Here is a 19,888-nt window from a genome sequence, read left to right on the forward strand (position 1 = left end):
TTGAGGAACTTCTACATACACAACGCTTTTATTCTATGGACCCTTCCCCTCCGGGTCCCCGAGGACTCGCAGCGTCTGGTGGGACAGGCTGGCTCCTGTATGGGCAAATGCACCTGCCTGCCAGGCTGGGCTTCCCAGACTCCTTGGAAGGGGAGCCCACACCCGGGTCTCCATGCTGTGGCCTCCATGGTGAAGCTGAATGTTTCTCTAGAAGGCCATGTTTTATGGTAATTTTTTAATATGGATTTTGCTTTATCTTGCATAAAACAACCACATGTATTTTAGTATAAAAATAATATCTTACCCTCCATATTTGGATAAAATCATTTCTCTGGGATGATTCTGTGGTTTTGAATGCTGGCACATTGCCAGGTGCTCCCAGATTTGCTCACCCAAGATTTAGCAGCAAGATGGTCCCCGAAGGTGAGCCGTGGAGGGGAGCTCTGTGGGGACAGCAGGGCCTCAGCCCCACCTCCTGAGGTGCCCTGGAGCTGCTCCCCCAAGGGTGCCTCTTGCCAAATATCCCGACCACTGCACAAGGGCTTGGCACCTCTTTATTCATTCCAGCCTGAGCCTGGGCACCCAGGGCTCCCCTGATGCCACCAGCGCAGCAGAGACCACCTAGGGATTCTGGGCCACTGAAAGCTTGGGAGACAGAGATTCCAGGCCCCCCTCAGATCTGGGTAGGGCCCCCAGAATCTGTGTTTTAACAAGCTTTTGAGTTGGTTCTGCAAGCTCCTATTTGAGAATTCCCAGAAACCAAACTCCAGTAAAGTGTTGGAAATGCCAGAAAGGAAACAGGTGTGGAGAGCGGCAGGTCAGCCATCACCACAATCCGCCGCCCACAGCGGGCTGAGGACAGGGCGTGTCCGGAAGGCACTTCCGATACTGACTACGCCCCAGCTCCTGCTCGGGCTAGGCTTTCCCTTGTCTGCTGGCCCACCTGCTCTAGGAGTTCTCTGCGGTGCCATCCTGGGGTTCAAGTGGGGGCCATGAGCCAGGATGACTGGGCCTGACCTCACCCTGCACCTGTGCAGCACTTAGCCCTGGCCTGGCTGGGGACCCAAAGCCATAAGGAAAGGAGGAGGCAGATGCCACAGCCGCCCTGCAGCATCACGCAGGTGGCACTCCACCGAGGCTGTCACAGTGATCACAGCAGCACAGTGTGCATGCCAACTGTGTTTCCCCATCCAGATTACTGCCTGGCAGGGTGCAGTGGCTCATGCCTGTAATCCCAGCACTTTGAGCAGCCAAGGTGGGCAGATCACTTGAGATCGGGAGTTCAAGACCAGCCTGGCCAGTGAAACACTAAAAATACAAAAATTAACTGGATGTGGTAGGGCATGCCTGTAATCCCAGCTACTTGGGAGGCTGAGGCAGGAGAATTGCTTGAACCCGGGAGGCGGAGGTTGCAGTGAGCTGAGATTATGCTACTGCACTCTAGCCTGGGCGACTGAGTGAGACTCTGTCTCAAAAACAAAATAAAACAAAGCAAAAACCAACCAAACAAAAAAATAGATTATTGCACGAAGTCCTGCCTGAATAAATAGGCTGTTAGGAACAACAGATGTACCAGTGGTTTCTGCTTTTTAAATTCAGTAGCAAAACCTTTGGCTCAAGAGAAATGTCATCCAGAATCCCAGTACATAAACAGGCTGAAGTAGGATTTCCCCTGGTTGGGACAAGTGAGGACTGAATCTTTGTCCCTCCAGCCTCAGCCTCACTTCCTGGGGTAACCCTGGGCAGCTTTGCAGAAGGCGAGGGCCCCTTAGAGTATGGTTTGACAGTGCATGGGACAGCTGGAAACCCCACACAACCCCAGGATGTGTGGCTACTCCAAGAGCAGGGTTAGAGATGGGCAGTCCCAGGTTCAAATCCCCTTTCTGCCACTTACTAGCTGGTAGACACTGAGTGCGTTGCTGTACTTCTCTGAGCCTGTCTCTTTCTTTGTAGAGTGGGGGTAAAGTAGAGCCCCAGTGGCTGAAAGGATAAAATGAGATGAAGCACTACAGGAAAGTTCCTTTGTAAAATGTTATCACTATTCCAGATTTACTTTGCTCTAAAGAGGTCTTTGTGTATTTAAACAACAGTTGAAATATGAATATAAAAGGCAGCTTTTCTGCTTCCTAGAGTTGTTATGCAAGTATCAGGACCCTGTGATGTGCATACTATAACTTTACCTCGCTCCAGGAGCGCCAGTACACCTGTCACCTGTTACCGCTTCCTAGAGCAGGCGATTCTGGAGGTGGGGCAGCCCTGGCCCTAGAGGAAGGAGCCTGCTTATCTGAATCCTTAGTGGGATTCAGTGGTTGCTTGGTTCCTTGAGAGAGAGAAATCTGGGAGGTCATACTTGCCATTCTCATGCCTCAGGCTCCCCCAGGACCTGTTGTGTCAAGGTCTGGCAAGTAGCAACACTCTTAGGATGACAGAGTCTTTACACTCTGAGGACTGCAGATCAGATCCAGGCTCTGTTGTTACAACTGAGGAACCTTCCCAGGATCACACAGGAAGGCATGAGAGCAAGAGCTGGGGGTCTCCTGACTGCTGGCCCAGGACTTTTCCCTTTGTCCCCAGTCCAACACCTGTGCTTCTCAGCCCTCACCTGTTCGCTCTCGTTTTTTGATGACATGGGTGACGGGCATTCCCCACTGCAAGGACAGCAGCTGCCTGCTGGTCGTGTCACCATTTGGAGTGGATCAGGGGCATAGGAGCGCTCACGTGAGAACCAGCAATGGTGGTTTGCTCAGAGCTTACCGCGACCAGGGAGGTATCGGCCACCATCACCTGCATTTGGCAAAGATGCAAAGAAGCAGGAGAGTGGGACGCTTGGAAGCAGATGAAAGGGAAGGCTCAGATACATGCTGATTGGAGGTTGTTGGCATGGGGAATCCAGAAGCAGCCAATGAGAAGTGGGGCATCCTTTGTCCTCTGTGAGCGGGAAGTGGGGCTTTCTTTGGATGGTGCTACTAACCTGGAAATGGGGAAAATGTTAGGAAAGTTGGCGGTTATTGATCAAATCTTGGCCATTGGGGGCTGATTGCTGCAGAGGCTGTGGTCTGGCTTCCTGGGCAGGTTACTGCAGGCTGTGGGTCAGAGTTCCACCTTTCCATGTGGCCTGGCCATTGTCCCTTTGTGTATTCAGACTCTTGGGGGGACTGGCACTTGCTGTAGAACGTGGGCCGCAGAGACCTGCAGCTGGGACCCACGTGGTTCCCTGGTGATGCTGGAGCAAGGATGGGTGAGGGGCAGTCTCTGGCCCCATTGTAGAGAAGGAGAAATGGCATCACCCACAAGCTCAGGTGGGATTGTCACTGAGTCCTGGTCCCTCAAGATAGAGCTCAGTGACCTGGAAAATGGGCTCTGGCTGTTGAGAAACAGGTCCTGGGAATGTGACTCTGGGGACCAGAGCAAATGATAAACGTTCATGGTGACCACCCAGGCTGACCCCAATTTTTTTTTTTTTTTTTTTTTTTTGAGATAGGGTCTCACTCTTTTACCTAGCCTGGAGTACAGTGGTGTGTGATCTCAGCTCACTATAGCCTCAACTTCCCAGACTTAAGTGATCCTCCCACCTCAGCTTCTCAAATAGTTGGAACTACAGGCATGCACTACCATGCCTGGCTACTTTTGTCTATTTTTTTGTAGAGGTGAGGTTTCACTATGTTGCCCAGGGTGGTCTCGAACTCCTGGACTCAAGTGATCCTCCTGCCTCAGCTTCCCAAAGTTCTGGGATTACAGGCATAAGCCACTGTGCGTGGCCTGGCCCTATTTGCTTTTTACGGCCCCGAGTGAAGTCCGCTGAGTAGAAGGCATTAAGTGAGCCTAGACATCACCAGGTAGCTCCTGGGGCCCCAGGCCTCTGCCATGGCCCTGCGCTGACTTGCAAACGGGACCCACTTGGCAGCTTGCAAAGCATTTCTGTGTCAGTTGCCTCCTTCTTCCCATTGACCCCCAGTAAGGAAACATGGTTGGGGAAGTTGAGTGACTGGTCCAGATCCTATACAAGTTCTCCTACATCCCTCTCCATTGCTCCTCTCTCAGCAAAGGCCAGAATCTCCCCAGGCCCCGCTGGAGGTGGCCAACATCCCCACAGACCCTCCATGTACCTGCTGCCTAGCTATTGGGCAATTTCACTCTGCCAGGCTCTGCACACCTTGCCGTTTTCACAGGGCTTTTCTCTCTGCCCGGAGCACAGCTTTTGTGACTCTGCTCGTTTTTCCATCCAGGCCTTCTCTGAAGCCCCTGTCCAGTGAGGCTGGCTTGGACACCCAGGGTTAGTGCCAGTCCTCAGGTGATTCTCACTCCTGTGATTGCTTCTCCATGGAAGCCCATTACTGTTGCAAATAACATTGTCCTGGCAAGAATTTCAGAAGTCCATTTATTGGGACTCTGAGAATTTTCTCATTGCAAAATAAAACCAGCCAGGCACAGTGGTTCATGCCTGTAACCCCAGGACTTTGAGAGGCCAAGGCGGGAGGACCACTTGAGCCCAGGAGCTTGAGACCAGCCTGGGCAACATAGTGAGACTCCATCTCAACAACAACAAAAAAAATTTTTTTAATTAGCCAGGTGTGATGGTGTGTGCCTGTGTCCCAACTACTGGGGTGGCCGATGTGAGAGGATCACTTGAGCCTGGGAGGTTGAGGCTGCAGTGAGCCGTGATCGTGCCAGTGCACCCCAGCCTAGGTGACAGAGAGAGACCCTGTCTCAAACAAACAAACAAAAACGCAAAACACAAAAAGACACCAAACAGCTGAATTTAAGAATAAAGTATGAAAAATGCATTAGTTTAAAGCAGGCAGTTTGCATCATTGGAAAGAGGTGGATTTCCATATTTGGTTCAGCTGCACCCTGGCTTTGAAGACTCATGCTGTCCATGTGTCTCGGTTGTGGAAGGATCAGCAGTCTTCTGTTCAGACCCAGTTGAGCTGGCTTTGTCTAGGAGATGCCTCTGCCACACATGTATACCCTGGTTCTGGGCAGTTGGTGTCCATTGGTGGTCTGCCGCGTGGGTGGGCGCATCGGGAATGGTGCCACAGGCCCCCTGGGTGGCCACAGTGGTGGATGCTCTTATGTGTCAATCACTGTCACCGGAACTGCCTGAACCACAGGGAGCCGGGCTGCTGCTCAGCCTGTCTGGGCGTTGGAGCTGTCAGCCATGGCAGCTGCCGCCTCTCACCCCGTCTGCTGCACGCCTGCCTGCAGAACGTGGCCTGGTCTGCGTGTCTGTCTGCTGTCAGGAACAGACAGCAGGAAAGTGGGTGTCTGTCTGTGCACACATGTGCATGCAACAAGAACATACCAGCACATGCCTGCAACCCATCCAGGAGCACCCCACCTACCTCATGCGACCTCTCTGGGCCCAGCTCATGTTTTGGTGTCCCTCGTGGCCTGCACTAGTTCCGATGACCCCCGTGCTCACCAGGAAGCCAGGAGCTGCAGTTCCAGTCCTATTCCGTGCAGACCTCTCTTTGAAGCCCCTGTTGCCCCATCCCTGGTGACAAGATTCTAATCATGACCAACTGTCCTTCCAGTGAAGGGAGAAGACACCCTACCTCCACGTCAGTGAGGGGCTTTGTCTCCTGTCAGTGCAGAGGGCGGGCTGGAGGGTGGGCACTGCAGGGCTGGGCCCTGTGCCTGCGGACGGCTGGGTGGATGCTGATATAGGAGTGGAGGAGGAGGAGGACCAGGGAGGAGAGGATTGAGGGGCCCCCAGTGATAGCACACGTGTGCAACCTGACCCGACTCCGTGCTCATGACAACCCTGAGGTGTCTGTGCTAGGAGAAGGGTGAAGAAACGGCTCAAAGGCTGAGGGACACACCTCTCATATGGAATTACTGACCCCCTCACTGAGATCAGTGGCAATTCCTTTCTGCCAGCTGATCACCTTAACTGTCCAGATTTATAAGCTCTGAAGTCCTTCCTGGCCTGTCTTCCCCTCGCACCATCACTGCTCCCTGAGTCCGGGCTCCGGTCGTTTCTTCTGTGGACCATGAGCAAAGCTTCCCTGGAGAGACCTGGCTCAGCCTGTTCCCTCACGGCACTACGTCTGCTGCAAGCCTAAGCGGTCCCTTTTCACCAAGAGGAATCTAGGTTCCCAGTTATGTCCTAGTCATGCCCCCTGCAGACCCTCACAGTGTGACTCGCAGGTCCTGTACCCGAGATGCTATGATTTAGCTCTCATTCCACCAAGTTCACTTCCCGTCTCCACATCACGTCCTCCCTGAGCCCTCAGGCTTGGTTGGTTCTGTCCTCTATACTCTGCCATCACAGAGCGGAACACCCTGTGTGCTAATGAACAGTTTCCTTTCTTTTCCCCCTCCCAAGACAAAGTCTTGCTTTGTCGCCCAGGCTGGAGTGCAGTGGCGTGGTCTGAGCTCACTGCAACCCACATCCCCTGGGCTCAAGCGATTCTCATGCCTCAGCCTCCCAAGTAGTTGGGATTACAGGCATGCACCACCATGCTGGGCTAATTTTTGTATTTTTAGTAAAGATGGGATTTCATCGTCTTTGTCAGGCTGGTCTCGAACTCCTGGCCTCCTGCAAACTTTTTACTTTAAACTAAAGTACTTTTCGTACTTTATTCTTAAATTCACCCGCCTCAGCCTCCCAAAGTGCTGGGATTACAGGTGTGAGCCACCTTGTCCGACCATAATGATCTCTTTGGTAGCAATAGTAAACTCTTTGTTTACTATTGTTTCTAAGTTTCTATGTGACCCTGCTCTGCCATGAGCTTCTGGGGACAGCGGCAGCTCCGCGGCAGCTCGTCCTCATCTTTATTCCCTCGTCCCCAGCACAGTTCTTGCAGGTGGGAGGTTCTCAGTGAGTGCTGGCCATCAAAGGTGCTCACAAGAGAAGGAATGAGTTGCTCGTAGAGTGGCTGAGGGCCTGGTGGCAAGGCCAGTGGAGTCGGTCAGGAGATCTTTGGAGGAGGGGCTTCCGCACATAGGGCGCTGTCTGAGACTGGGGCTGGGAGCCTATCCCTCTTCCCTCCCTGGCCCTCCCGCCTTGGGGAATAGGTTAACAGAATCCTGAGATGGAGGTGTGCCGGCACCCTGCTGCCTGCCTACCTGTCCTCCACCTGTCCATCCCTCCCCGCCTCCATCCATCACCCATCCCCTCATCCAGAGTTTATCAAGGCATCTGTTCTGGACCAGGCACATTACTAAGTCCCCAGAGCCTGAAAGTTTTGGGCCGCTCAGCACAGGACCCTGGGGCTTTTAGGCATAAAACTCCCTATTTCCTGCTTCTTTGATTCCCCTGGAGATGGGTCTGGAGAGTTGGGGAGGTAAAGAAGGCAGCCCAGGCGGCACGGGTGGGGCAGGGTAGGGTACAGACCATGCCTGAGCCTCCCGCACGTGCTGTAGATCCACTTAATTTCAGTTTAAGATAACAAAAGGGCAAACGTGTCTCTAGGGAGAGAAACAAGGACCGAATCCAGCTGGAGGAGAAAACTCACGTGGAAGGGAAGTTAGGCCTCCTGTGTGCTGTCAGGACCTGGAGCAGGCGTAGGCAGGGGCACCACAGCTTCTCCAGAGAGACCTCCTTGCGCCTGTTCTCTCGCTTCCTTTGTTCTTCAGATGGCTCTCTTCCTCTGTGCGCCCTCTGAGTTCTGGTCCATGCAAAGCCTCTTGCTCCCCTTCCCCGAGGGGCCCGTGGCTGGGCACAATGCAAGTTTGATCCGCAGGAGCCAGGCAGGGCCTGCTGGTTTCTGAGGGGACAGTGGGGGCTGTGGTGTGGAGCTGCTGCTGGGGGAGGCTGCAGAGCAGCCTCAGACTTGCCCTCCCTGAGAGCTGCCACCTGGGTGGGGGCCGGGGCAGCTCTCCACCCTTCCCCACCGCAGTGCCTGCTGGGTCCAGGAGTAAGGGCCACGCAAAGGGCAGCGGAGATGGGGAACGAAGTGGAGAGAGGCATCGGGCAGAACAGCAGCTGCAAGCCTGGCTGACCGTGCAGTTCCTCAGGAGACTGAACACGGTCTCCTGGGCCTGCTTGGGGTTTCTGACTCAGTGGGTCTTGGCTGGGGTCAGCTTTGCTGTCCGCCCCAGGAGACCGTGGCCCCTGTTTGGCACCCACTTCCTAGGAGTCATGAGAGACGAGCTGGCTCTGCCTGATTTGTGAGAATAAAGGGGAGAATGTCTGAGTAAGAGCAGGCGAGTCCTGGCTCCTCCGGGTCTCAGAGGAGCAGAAGCACTTTCTGAAAAGCACTTGCCCTTAGGGTGGAGAATCCAGGCTCCCTCCGCCTCACCTCCAGCACCACAGGCAGGGCCTGAGGGTGGTGCACAGCAGAGGAGGTGCCTCATGGCCTGAGCTGGGTGGAGAAAGCACAGGACCAGGCAGATGGGCCTTCCTGGAGCAGTCCCTGCCACTGCGTCTCTGCTCCCCGTCACTACCCTCGAAACATGCCACTTTCTCCCCAGGGAACGGCAGGATCAAATCCTGTTGTCCCTACCCCATCCTGTATCACCTTCCTCATGGGACATTTGGAGGGGACGAGGATAAGACCACAAGTATGACCATCCTCAATCTAGACCCAGGCTGCCTGTCCCATCCCTACTGTGTGGCCTTGGGCAGACACTCAGCTTCTCTGGACCACTCAACATTTGTTGAATGAGAATGTTTCCTCATTCAGCAAAGGAGTCCTGCAGAGATCCTTCCCCCGGAACCGGGTCCTGAGCTCAGAGGTTGCGCCGTCCTGCAGCCTTCTGGCAGGGAGCCTTCCTGGCCTTCACAGTCTCTCCTCGCCTCTGCTGGGTGACTGGGATTCTGCTAGACCTCAGACTCCAGACTGTGGGAATGGTCACCTTGGAGGGCCCTGCCCCTTCCAGCACCCAGGGCCATTCTGCTATTTTTATCTGCCATTGGTTAATCTGTATCATTGTGTAGGTCAGCCTCGGTGCAGTTTTGCCACAGAGTGTTACCAACATGAGCTAAGATGGTGACCTCACATGGTGACCTCAGTCCAGTGGAACTGCCTGCCAGAGAGACAGGCACACGGATTTTCAGTTTCCAGTAAAGGGCACATTCTCGTGATTTTCAGGAACCTTAAAATGGCGAACAGGCATCACCAGCAGGGGTTGAATGACTGTTAAAGTGATTAAAGTAAAATCAGGTGTGTTTCCTTCCTGGCCGTATCACTTACAGTGATGGACACAGATCCTGAGCATTCAGCTCCAGGCATGTTTACTTATCCAGCCCAGAACCACCCACCTGGATCAAAACGAAAGTACTCCCACACCCCAGAAGCTTCCATCCTGCCCTGTCCTGGTTTCTCACAGCAGGGTCTGGCCCAGAGCAGGACCTCCTCAGCCAGTCGGCAAGTGCACTGTAGTGGGACCTGGGTCAGCAGAGCCAAGTGCACTGTAGTGGGACCTGGGTCAGCAGAGCCAAGTGCACTGTCATGGGACCTGCGGTGGCAGAGCCGGAGTGGGGGAGGTGGGCAAGTCCCAGAGAGGCTTCCCGAAAGGGGGCTGCACCGCAGAACCCAAGTGTTCACTAGAACAATGGTGGTTTTACCATGCAAAGGAAACAATAAGGCACTTACCAAGGCTGCTCTCTGCCCTCCTGAGTCCTAGTCCTGAGGTTTGTGGCTCCAGACCAGGTCCATCCTCATTTCCGAGTGGCTGTGGAGTGTGGTTCTCTGAGCCTGGCCCCCAAGTGCTGAGACTCAGACTAGGCAGCTGTCTCCACCTTCCGAATGGGAGTGCCATCTCTGGCCTGTGACCGCATGGCAGACTCAGGGCCTGAAGACATCTAAGAGCCGGGGTTGTCTGGCAGCCGGTGTCCAGTCCTGGCAGCCGCCTGCTCCTGACAGTGGTCATTTCTTGAACACAGGGCACAGCTGCCCACAGTAGCAGGGGCCTTACCACTCTGTCATTGAGGAAACCTGCTTCCCAACCACCTTCGCTGGCCTGCTTTTCTCCCCTGGGATGGAGGACCTGCCCTTCCCTTGGCCGTGTGACCATCTATTAGAGATTTCAGAAAGACTTCAGCTCCACCTGCCTGGACTGCTCTGGGTGGCCCTCTCCAGGCCTTCCCTGGTCCCTCTGGCCTGGTCTTTTCTGGCCCATGGCATCCAGCCACCCCTGCTGCAGGGCCCAGCACCTGTGTGGGTGTGACCGGGCCACCTGGACACTTGTGGAAAATCCTCACCTTGTGCTTTGTCTCTGATTCTCCAGCTCTAAGAAGCCCAAGAAGCATCCCAAAGTGGCCATGAAAGCCAAGCCCTCGCCCCGGCTCACCATCTTTGATGAGGAGGTGGACCCTGACCAGGGGCTCTTTGGCCCGGGCAGGAAGCAGTTCCCGCAGGGCCCCTCGGAGGATGTGTCATCCATGGACCGTAAGTAGAGCCCCAGGGTCTGCTCCTGGTGTCCTCTCGGTGCCCAGCTCCGTCACCAGACAGGGTGTAACTCACCCGGCGTGAACAGGACTCATCTCCCCTGTCCTATTTAGATGTTATATAGACTCCGCTTTGGAGGGAGCTTTCCTGCTGGGGGAGTCGAGCCTCACACCTGGTTCCCCACAGCCTGGAACATTCCCAGGCCGTATGTTTCCTGTCAACATCCCACAGAAGAGGAGGATGGTTTTCTTTGCTGCTTCGAGAAGTGCTTCCATGACATCTGTGGGCAGATATGCGCCCGGGGCTTCCAGGCACCGTTTGTGTAGAAAGTGATAGGGCCTGCCTGGGGCACGTGTGTGACTGTAGGTTTGGATTTAATAGGAATGTGTCGCCTGCATGGATTCTCCTGGAGGGCTCTGTGCCGAGTTGGCAGAGGGAAAACCGAGCGGCCTTGGGACATCTCCACTCATCCCTGGGTCCCTTTCCTCACATGCCCAGGTCACCCTCCAGTGAGGGGAGTTGATGCCACCCACTAAGTCAGCCCATAGTTGGTGAGCCCCTAGTGAGGGCCAGGCCCAAGGACATGCTGAGGAGTGAGACCTAGTCCCTGTCCCTAGTCCCTATCCTGAGGGCCTCGGGGGCCCCTGGGGAAGCAGGTCATCACCTGACAGTTACAGAGCAGCAGCAGTTACGACAGGTTGAGCAGAGGCATCAGTTCCTGTAGGACTCCCCGGAAGACTTCCTGGGGTGGGGAGGGGAGGGGCCTCCTTGAGCTGGATCCTGGAAGGTCAGTGGAGTTTGCCGGCCTTGTGGAAGCAGGGGACTCCAGGGATAGCGGCCATGACCGGCATTCTCCAAGGGCAGCCCGGATCAGTGCACACGTGAGAGGGTGTGGGGAGGAGACCCAGGCTTCCTGAGGGCAGCAGCCACATGTCATGGCACCCCAGCAGAGACAGAGCGGCCATGGCATCCCGACAGACAGAGAGTGGCCATGTCACCCCAGCAGAGAGCAGCCATGGCACCCTGGCAGAGAGAGCGGCCATGGCATCCCAGCAGAGAGAGAGCGGCCCACGCTGGTGGGTGGCACTCAGTAAATGCTTGTTGAAGGCCGGGTGCAGTTGAGGCGTTGCACTGAGATCAGCTGGACTGGACGGCGAGATGCCTGGTGCAGTGAGCCCAAGAGGCTATAACCTCCTAAGAGCAGTAGGAAGCCCATGAGGACTTGAAACCGGAGTGATGCCATTGGCTGACTCTGGCCCAGGTGCCAGGCGGCTGAGGCCAAGGCAGACAGCTGTCCCAGGCCTCTGTGAGCTCTTGTCCTCGTCCTCCTCCTGCCCCTACCTGGTCCACTTCTCTGATTTTCTTCCTTATCCCTTGCTGGGTGCCCCAGGAGGCTGGGCCAGGCCTTCTCCACCTTGTACCTTGGGTGGCTGAGGACAGGCCAGGGCTTCCTCTGACCCCCTGCTGCTGCCTTCCCACAGCCCTGATGCTGTTTGACGATCCTGACCTCGGCGGGACCGTGCCCCTGGGTGACTCCCTCCTGCTGCCAGCCGCCTGTGAGAGTGGAGGGCCCACGCCCCGCCTCGGCCACAGGGACGCCTCCAAGGAACTGTTCAGGTACCCCCTGTCCCCAAGGGCGCTTGGCCAGCTCTGAGAATATCCTGGACAGAGCCAAGGGCCCGGCTTGTTTGGGGGTATTGCCCAGTCTCAGCCCCAGCCTCCTCTGAGGGGAGGACCCCAGACCTGTGAAAAGTAGAAACCTGTGGGTGCACACTGGGTGAGAGGCAGTGAAGGGGGTTCAGGGGGAGGATCTGCAGCCCAGGGCTGCTCAGCTAGTTCCAGAAAGAGAGAACTTTGTGTGCACAACCAGTCTTTCTTTCACAATCATATTTTAACAATTTATGTAAAGAATAATTATATAATTGCAAGAGCAGGTATAACTGGCACAAGCAGGTTTGGGAACAACTTAAACTGACTCATGGCAGAATGCAGCCCACCCAGAGAGGGGTCAAAGTGCAGGTGTCCTGGCGATGGCCGCTCTGCCGGAGGGCCCGGTCAGCAGCTTTTACAGAAGGAAGGGAGAATGAGGCCTCATCTATCACATGGAGGTCAATTGGCAGAACCTGTGCCTGAGATGGCTCCTATTTCCTGAGTCCTTGCTGTGTATGCAGTAAGCCAGACTCCTTATGTGCTCTCCTACGTAATCCTCATGACGGCCCCCCTAAAGTAGATGCTATTTTCTCCATATTATAAGAAATCGAGTGTGGGAGGCCACCTGGCTGAGGCCCCTGCTCTGCCCTGGCCTCTCCACTTCATTAGGGACTGTCTGAGCACTCGGCTGGGTGATCTGCCTCCCACCCAGCCCCCCCGTTCTCCCCAGGCGTTTACCTCCACTGGCCACGTTCTCAGCAGGCTCAGTGTTGTGCATGTCTCCAGCTTCTCCTCTACGCTCCAGGGCACAGGACTGTGCCTGGGGTTCACAGGAAGCCAGGCCGCCTCTTTCCAGGAATGGCTTATGTGACACCAAGGCATGCAGGCCCTGGAGACTGTCATCTCTACCCCTCATTAGCAGCCTCGGGCTATTAGACAGCCCTCCAAGTGCCCGCCAAGCCTGAGTCACCGTGACGGCTTCTGGTATTTACATGTCCCCAAGGCCCCTGGCATCTGTTCACTCTCATCCTGTGTCCTCACTCCTGACATCCCGGCAGGCTGGGAGAAACCAGGATTGTTATTTTATTAGAGGGAAACTGAGGCACAGGGAAATGGAATACTAGAGTCGGCCTGGGGAAATGGCAGGGCCAGGCCGAGCGTGTCTAGGAGTCCGTGTGTCCCAGTGGGGTGGTTCTCGTGGGACCTTTCTGGCCTAGTTTATTCTAAATCCGTTACTTCCCAACCTGTGTTCTGCGGAACATGGTACAGTGGGGTGGTCAAAGGCTACCTTCAAAGGGGCTCTGTGGCCTGATGAATTGGGGAAATGCCATATGAAGCAGGGCTGGTAGTGCACGAGCCGGCACCACACGGCACTTCACATTCTCATTCGTCCCTGGGCCTTCCCCTCTGTGGTGCCCCTTAGCGTCCCACAGAGCGCTTGGGGAATCCCTGCTCAAAAAGTGTGGGTCCCGCACCCCCACCTTCACTTTAGCAGACATCTGCTAATGAAAGGATTAGCTGCTTTTCTTCTTTTAAAATTCAGGCAAATTCAAAAAGAGCTGTAACACTAGGATTAGCTTCTTGAGAGCAGGAACCACATTCATTCTTTGTGTCTGCCCTGTGGCTATCCAGGGAGTAGTTGGGCTTCCTCATCATAAAGAACGTTCTGATAGTCATTCATTCCTTCATGCTTTCACCCCTTCATTCATTCTGTCACTAGCCTCAGCCGTGACAGCTGTGAGGCAGCGTGGGGTGTACCCTGAGCGTGTTGAGACTGAGAAGCCTTTGTTCCTTCTGGCTGTGCAGCCACAGCAGGGCAGGGTCTCTAGTCTAGATGTTTAGGTGAGTCTTGTCTTCCGCAGGGACCCTGGGAGACGGAATGGGGCCAGGGTCTTAGAGCTCCCTTACCCCTCTCTGGTTGACCTCACACCAGCTGGGCCTGGAAGAGAAGGGAGCTGGACCTTGCGCTAGTGAGAGCTAGTCCTAGTCATGACTCAGAAATAGGGTGCTAGGAAAAGGGGTGCCTTGCAGCCACCTGTGTCCCAAGAGCAGCTACGCCGCCTCCCACCGTGGCTGCCCACCCATGTACACCTCCCACCTGGGAGCAAATCCAGCTGCTGATTAGTTCCAAAGAGTCACTGCTTTGCCAAGCAGGATAATCCTGAAATCTGACATAAGCTTCTAGCGGCTGCTTTGTTTTCCAAAGGGCCCCTATTTGAGGATAATTCAGTCCCTTTGAGCTTTTCCCAGGTCCCCTCAGCCTTCAATGGAGGCCACATCATGCCAGTGGAGCTGGCACCTGCCCCGGGGGTGTCAAGGAAGGGCCGCCACTTGGAAGGAGCTCCGGCACATCTGACCTGAGGTGGCCAGGAGCAGCCCGGCCATGAGTGATACCTCCTGAAATCGCCTCTACCCCAAGACAACTGATCTCTCTATGAAGGCCCGGCTTGGGCCAGTCCCTCTGGGTTTATTCAAGAAGGACACCTTTTATTCATTTCTCTGCCGACCAAACAGACTCTGAATTCTCTCTCTGGGGTTTGTGCCCCATCACAGGAGGTTGACCCAGGAAGCAGGCAGGATGTCCGGAGTTCCTTCCACAGCTGGCTACAGGCAGGCGTCCACCCCAGGGGTGCTGTGCTGGGCACCTCCGTACTCACACAGGCTCTCTGGTAGTGCCAGGAGTTGTCCTGATCAAAGGTACCTCCTCTCTCTCCCCATCCCTGCGCGGCCTTGCCCCAGGGCAGGAAGCCACTGCTCATGAGCCTGCCTGGTTCTTCCTGTTCATTCTCATTCCCACCTCCAGACCTCTGCTCTCTGCTCCTTTCTCCAGGATTCTCTCCCCTATTCATGCCAGGCTCACCCTTCTGAAAAGACCCACCTTCCCAGGAGGCCTTCCCAGCCTGCTCTGGCCCAAGGGCTCACTGCCTTCTCTGGGCTTCAACACCTTCTTTCGAGGCCTTTGCAATTGCGTGGCCCCTGCCTGACTGGGCTGGGGGTGTCCCCATTGTAGATAGAGGCGCTGCTTTTCTGTGTCATACGCCCGCTTGCTCGGCCCCTGCTGTCAGTAGACATCAGTACATACAGCCTTCCTGTACATTTGGAAACTACTTTCCTTGTGTTGTCTTATTTGATCCTTGTGAGAATCCCTGTGAGGGTGGTACAGCAAGTACAATCCCACTTTGTAGAAGAGACTGAGGACCAGGGAGGAGTGGCCTGAGGCCACCTGATGGAGGAGTTGCAGGGTGAGGAACGGAAGCTAGTTCTCCACCCGCAGTGCTGTGCTTCTGTGCGCAGGTCTGTGCAGCAGCGCCAGTGACACTGTTACTCCTGCTTGTAGATGAGGAAGCTGAAGCTTGTAGAGACCAAGTGGGCGCTCTAGGTCTGCTGCCTTCAGTACCTGTGCCTTCCCTCACCGGACTCCAGCATGACTGAGCGATAGACGTAGAGATGCCTGTTAGCACAAGGGGAAACCTCGCCCTGACACTGGAGTCCAGGTGCCCCCGGCAGGGGAACACACCCCAGAGAACCAGCCACATGCAGGCCAAGTCCTGTTCATCCTCACACTAGCTGTGGGTCTCAGGGCAAGGCCCTTTGCCTCTCGACACCTCAGTTTTCTCATCTGTAGGACAGGGCTACTCTCTGTGCGCACACAGTGTGTGGAGATTATTAAATGGGTTGACGAACGTGGAAATGTCTGGCCATCATGGGTGTTCAGCACGCGGCTCAGTGGGTGGAATGGATTGAATGAGTCTTCCACTGTGCATCTGGTCTCCAGAAATCAAGTTCTGGAGAATCAGTGGCCTGGCCTATTTCTTGCCCTCAGTACCCAGGGATGGTCCTGAGTGACTGTAACACTGCTAGGGCTTTATTCCCACCCACCAGTGGGAGATCAGAGGTCTGGGGTCATGACAGAGTCCTGGTGGGCCCTGGCCAAGGCCATCCTCAGCTCTCGCTGGGCTCTGTCTAGCACCCATGTGGCCCACAGAGGCCCACTGTGGGCGGGCCAACCCTGCACCACCATGGCTCAGCGCCCCTGGTTATTCTTTCTCTGGTTGAACTTGCTTTGGATGAGGGCTCAGCTTCTGAGGGCCGATGTCCTGTTCCTCCCAACAAAGGCACTGTCACATACCATCCCCTCGGGGCCACTCGGCCTCCTGGGACTCCAGTGTCCTCATCTGCAGGATGGAAACACAGTCGTGCCTCCCCGGAGTGGTGTTTTGAGGATGAAATATGTGTGAAGTGCTCGGCACAGAGCGGGAACTCTGTACATGGTAGCTGGTGGTTATTTCTGAAGGGATTGGAGGGAAAGCGCCCTACAGAAGCCAGCATGTGTCAAGTGGGGTCACCTGAAGACCAACTCCCAGGAGGCTGCGTGGGGCCTGCCCTGTGCCTGCTTTGCTGTGGGTGGGAGGGAAGGAGAGCCCTGGCCTTCGTGTCTCCTCTGGGCAGGGTGGGTGGAGGGGCCAGAGTGGAATGGGGCGGGGCCTTGAGCTGGCCCAGGCTGGGCTCCCTGCAGCTGCCCAGCCCCCTGAGGGCAGTGGCATTGCCTGGGGTCTTGTTCCTGTCACGGGGTAGCAGTGTTGTGCTCAGGGTTCCTCCCTGTGGTTCCCTAGAGTTGAAGAGGACTTGGACCAGATTCTGAACCTGGGGGCTGAGCCCAAACCCAAGCCCCAGCCTAAGCCCAAGCCACCAGTGGCAGCTAAGCCGGCAATACCCAGAAAACCAGCTGTTCCCCGCAAAGCGGGCCTGGCTGAAGCTGTGGCTGGGCAGCAGAAGCCGCAGGAGCAGATCCAAGCCATGGACGAGATGGACATCTTGCAGTACATCCGGGACCACGATACACCGGCCCAGGCGGCCCCCAGCCTCTTCTGACGCTTCCATGCTGGCCCCTGGCCCAGCAGACCTGTCTGTGGGGACATCTGTGTGAAGGGAGGGGACTGTGCCCTGCAGGGTCAGAACCTCCCCACCCCCGAGGGAGGCCAGGTGGAAACCTGGGTCACAGCACCCAGAACTGCATGGTTCCATTTTCTCCTGGGCTGTGGGGCCAAAGTAGAACCCTGCAGGCTGCGGGAGTGGCTCTCACCCTAGGAACCTCCCTCCCCATGGACATGGAGGGGAGGGAGGGTGTGCCTTGCCAACCAGGAGCCCAGCCCCAAGGATGAAGCAAGACATGTGGGGCCCCAGCGAGGTGTCGCATGGGGCAGGGGAGCTTCATGCCCTTGGGTTCTGCCAGTCCCAGCACAGACACAAACTGGGACTGGGCCTCTAGCCCTCCTCTGCCTCTGTTCGCATAGTAAGAAGGAGTGATCCGCATCCTCCCCTTGCCCTACCCTAAGCAGCAGCCTGGGTGACTGACTGGCCTGGGCCTGGGGTTGGGGGGGTCCCCAAGCCAAATTACTCCAGGGTTTCTGCTCCTCGTGGCTGCCAGGGGCCTGCAGGGTCTGGGTGGGTCTCCCAGGAGAGGGATGCTGAGGGGGAGGCCAGCTGTCTGGAGTGTTCTGATGCAAGTCTCTCCTGAGCCTCCTCTTGATACGAGCTCTAAAGGGAGAAGTCAGGCCCAGCCCTGCCTCTCCAGGGTACAAACGGCCCTGCCAGGCTCCAGTTCTTCCTTCCTCCTCCTTTCCCAGGAAAGGGCAGCCCAGTCCATGGCCTTCTTGGGCCTCTGGGCACAGAGCCAACGTTCGTCATTACAGCTCTCACAAACTGGGTCATAGCATTCCCCACAGCTCAGCCTGGAGCCTGGGCAGGGCTCCCACCCTGCACTGCCTCCCACTGCCAGTGGGGCGTGGTGCTCTCAGGCTTCTGTCCCAAGGCCTTCACCATCCTCAGGGTCTGGACTTGGTCCGTGGCCTTTCACCAGTGGAGCTGCCTTCCCAGGGAGAAGAAGCCATGCGTCAGGGCAGGGCCCGTGCCTTAGACTTCTCCTGACCCCCAGAGCCCTGGCACACAGGTCTGGGCACCACAGAGTGCTTTGGAAATTCTCAGTGAATGATGTTTAATAAAGCAAAAAATGTCAAGCTGTCTTTCTTGGTTATAATTCTTCATGTTCAGAGCTAGTTTTTTCTTTTGTTTTGTTTTGCTTTTTAATGAAACAGTAGTTTTAAATGAAATGCAACCACTGTTGTTCCTTGGCCCTGTCCTGCCTGGCAGGAGCATTGGGCAGGTGGGACTAGGACCCCAGACCCTTTTCCGATAGACACCAAAGCCAGCCCTGAGGGCCCCCAGCTGAGGGTGCGGGTGGTTTCCAGCCATCAGTATGGAGTGTCTCCAGCTCCTGGCCCGTGCTGGGACCTGTCTGCTCTGTCCTGCATCTGATCACGTCCCTCTCCAGCTGTGCTGCCCTGTCCTGAGCGGTTTCCACTCCACCAGTGCGAGAGTGAGAGGAAACTGGTAGTTTTGGGGTCGAGAGCTGACTTCCTCTTCCTCTGTCTTAACCCAGGCTCAGAGGGTCAGCTCCCTCCCCAGGGCTCTGAGCAGGCTCTGGGACAGCTCCAACCCGGGCTCCACCTATTTGCCTTCCCCCTTCACACCCGTCCCTCCTTCCCAGCACTTAGCCCCAGGCCCTGTGTCCCTTGATGGGGCCGGGTCTTCCTCAGAGAGGTGGCCCCAGCTCTCCCTTGGGCTTTGTCCCCTCCCTGCCCTTTCTGCACCCTGATGCCGGCTCCCTGCCTCCTGCTTCCCATCTGCTTTGAGTCGAGTGACGTAGGAGCAGAGGGTACAACAGGGTAGGCGGCCACAGGGGCTGGTGCTCTGCTTGGGGTCACTGGCAGAACCTGGCCTGCCCGTTAGTATTCATCCACTGTGGGCCCCACCTCCTCAGTGGTCTGGACTCTCTGGACACCATCACAAAGATCCCCAGGTATTGATGCTCCAGCTGTGGCTTGTTCTTCACCCGCAGGACTGTGGTTCATGGCCAGTCGATGATCCTCGTCGCCTGATAAAGCCTGTGCCTGTGACCCATTCCAGCCTGTGTTAGTGATGTTCTTTTCTGTGCCTGGGCTGATGGCAGACCACCAAGGAGGGGACAGGGGGAGAGGATTGTCCTTTAAAACAATGGACTCAGCCAGAGAAGCTGCCCTGCCCCAGCTTAGCATAGGGGAAGGAGAGGATTCTGGTCACTCCTTCTCACTATGCAGCTGAGGCAGAGGAGGGCTAGAGGCCCAGGCCCAGGCTCAGTGTGGGTCATCCAGCCAGTAACTGTGCAGCCAAGACCCATGTAGAGAGAAAGAGGGTTGACCCCTTTCTGTCTCCAGACTTACACCCCATTCTCCCACAGTGGAGATGGTCTAGGCTTGGACTGGCCCTAGAGCCCTTCACATGGCATCAGATGGCCCTGCCCGTCTGTCAAACCTGCCCTGGCCTTCAGGCCTCAGGTTCTGAGATGCAGCTTCAGCCCTGGGACCCAGGGATGCTGAAGTAGAGAGTTCTGAAAACTGAAATCCACCAGAGAACTAGAAACAGGTTCTCAGGGAACCCCAGAGGCCTCCTGCAGGGACAGAATGTGGCCTCTATTCCCCACAAGATTTTCGTTGGAATCTTGTACCTAAGATTGAGCTGGAGTCCTGGCTCCTGAGGACAGGCAGTTTGGCCATTCTGAGAAGGTCTGCTCAGGCCAGGAGCCTGCAGCTGAGAGCTCCCTGTGGAAGGAAAATAGAAGTTTAATTCGGGACAGCGACACTTGTTTATTTCAAAGCCCGTTGTGAGCCTGTGGACAGGATGTACTGTCTATAGCTGGGGTCCCACTGCTCCCCTCCTCCCAGCATTGTTCCTTAGGAAGCCGGGAATTCAGGCCAGTTCTGGAAAGTCCCTAGGGCCTGCCCTGGCCAGGCCAGTGTCATGGGCTCCCCTGGAGAGCACCTACCTGTTGAGTACTGGTGTCCCCTGACAGCGTCCATACAATG

The 19,888-nt window shown here is 55.9% G+C and overlaps 1 protein-coding gene across 2 annotated transcripts in view; it reads left to right on the plus strand.

Annotated features, from left to right (window-relative positions):
• HS1BP3 (HCLS1 binding protein 3) overlaps positions 1–18,004 on the plus strand; it is a 34,079-nt gene extending 16,075 nt beyond the window's left edge. Inside the window, exons 5-7 of one of the 2 annotated variants that reach the window (XM_023230014.1) lie at positions 10,177–10,337; positions 11,819–11,954; positions 16,601–18,004. In XM_023230014.1, the coding sequence (XP_023085782.1) occupies positions 10,177–10,337; positions 11,819–11,954; positions 16,601–16,859 (556 nt within the window). In that variant the 3' untranslated portion in view covers positions 16,860–18,004. Of the gene's footprint in view, positions 1–10,176; positions 10,338–11,818; positions 11,955–14,540; positions 16,552–16,600 lie in introns of those variants that run through there. The other variant, XM_023230015.1, reaches the window with a different exon arrangement.
• Positions 18,005–19,888: the final 1,884 nt, after the last annotated feature.

The sequence above is a fragment of the Piliocolobus tephrosceles genome, chromosome 15 (genome assembly GCF_002776525.5).
Source record: "Piliocolobus tephrosceles isolate RC106 chromosome 15, ASM277652v3, whole genome shotgun sequence".
NCBI lineage: Eukaryota > Metazoa > Chordata > Mammalia > Primates > Cercopithecidae > Piliocolobus > Piliocolobus tephrosceles.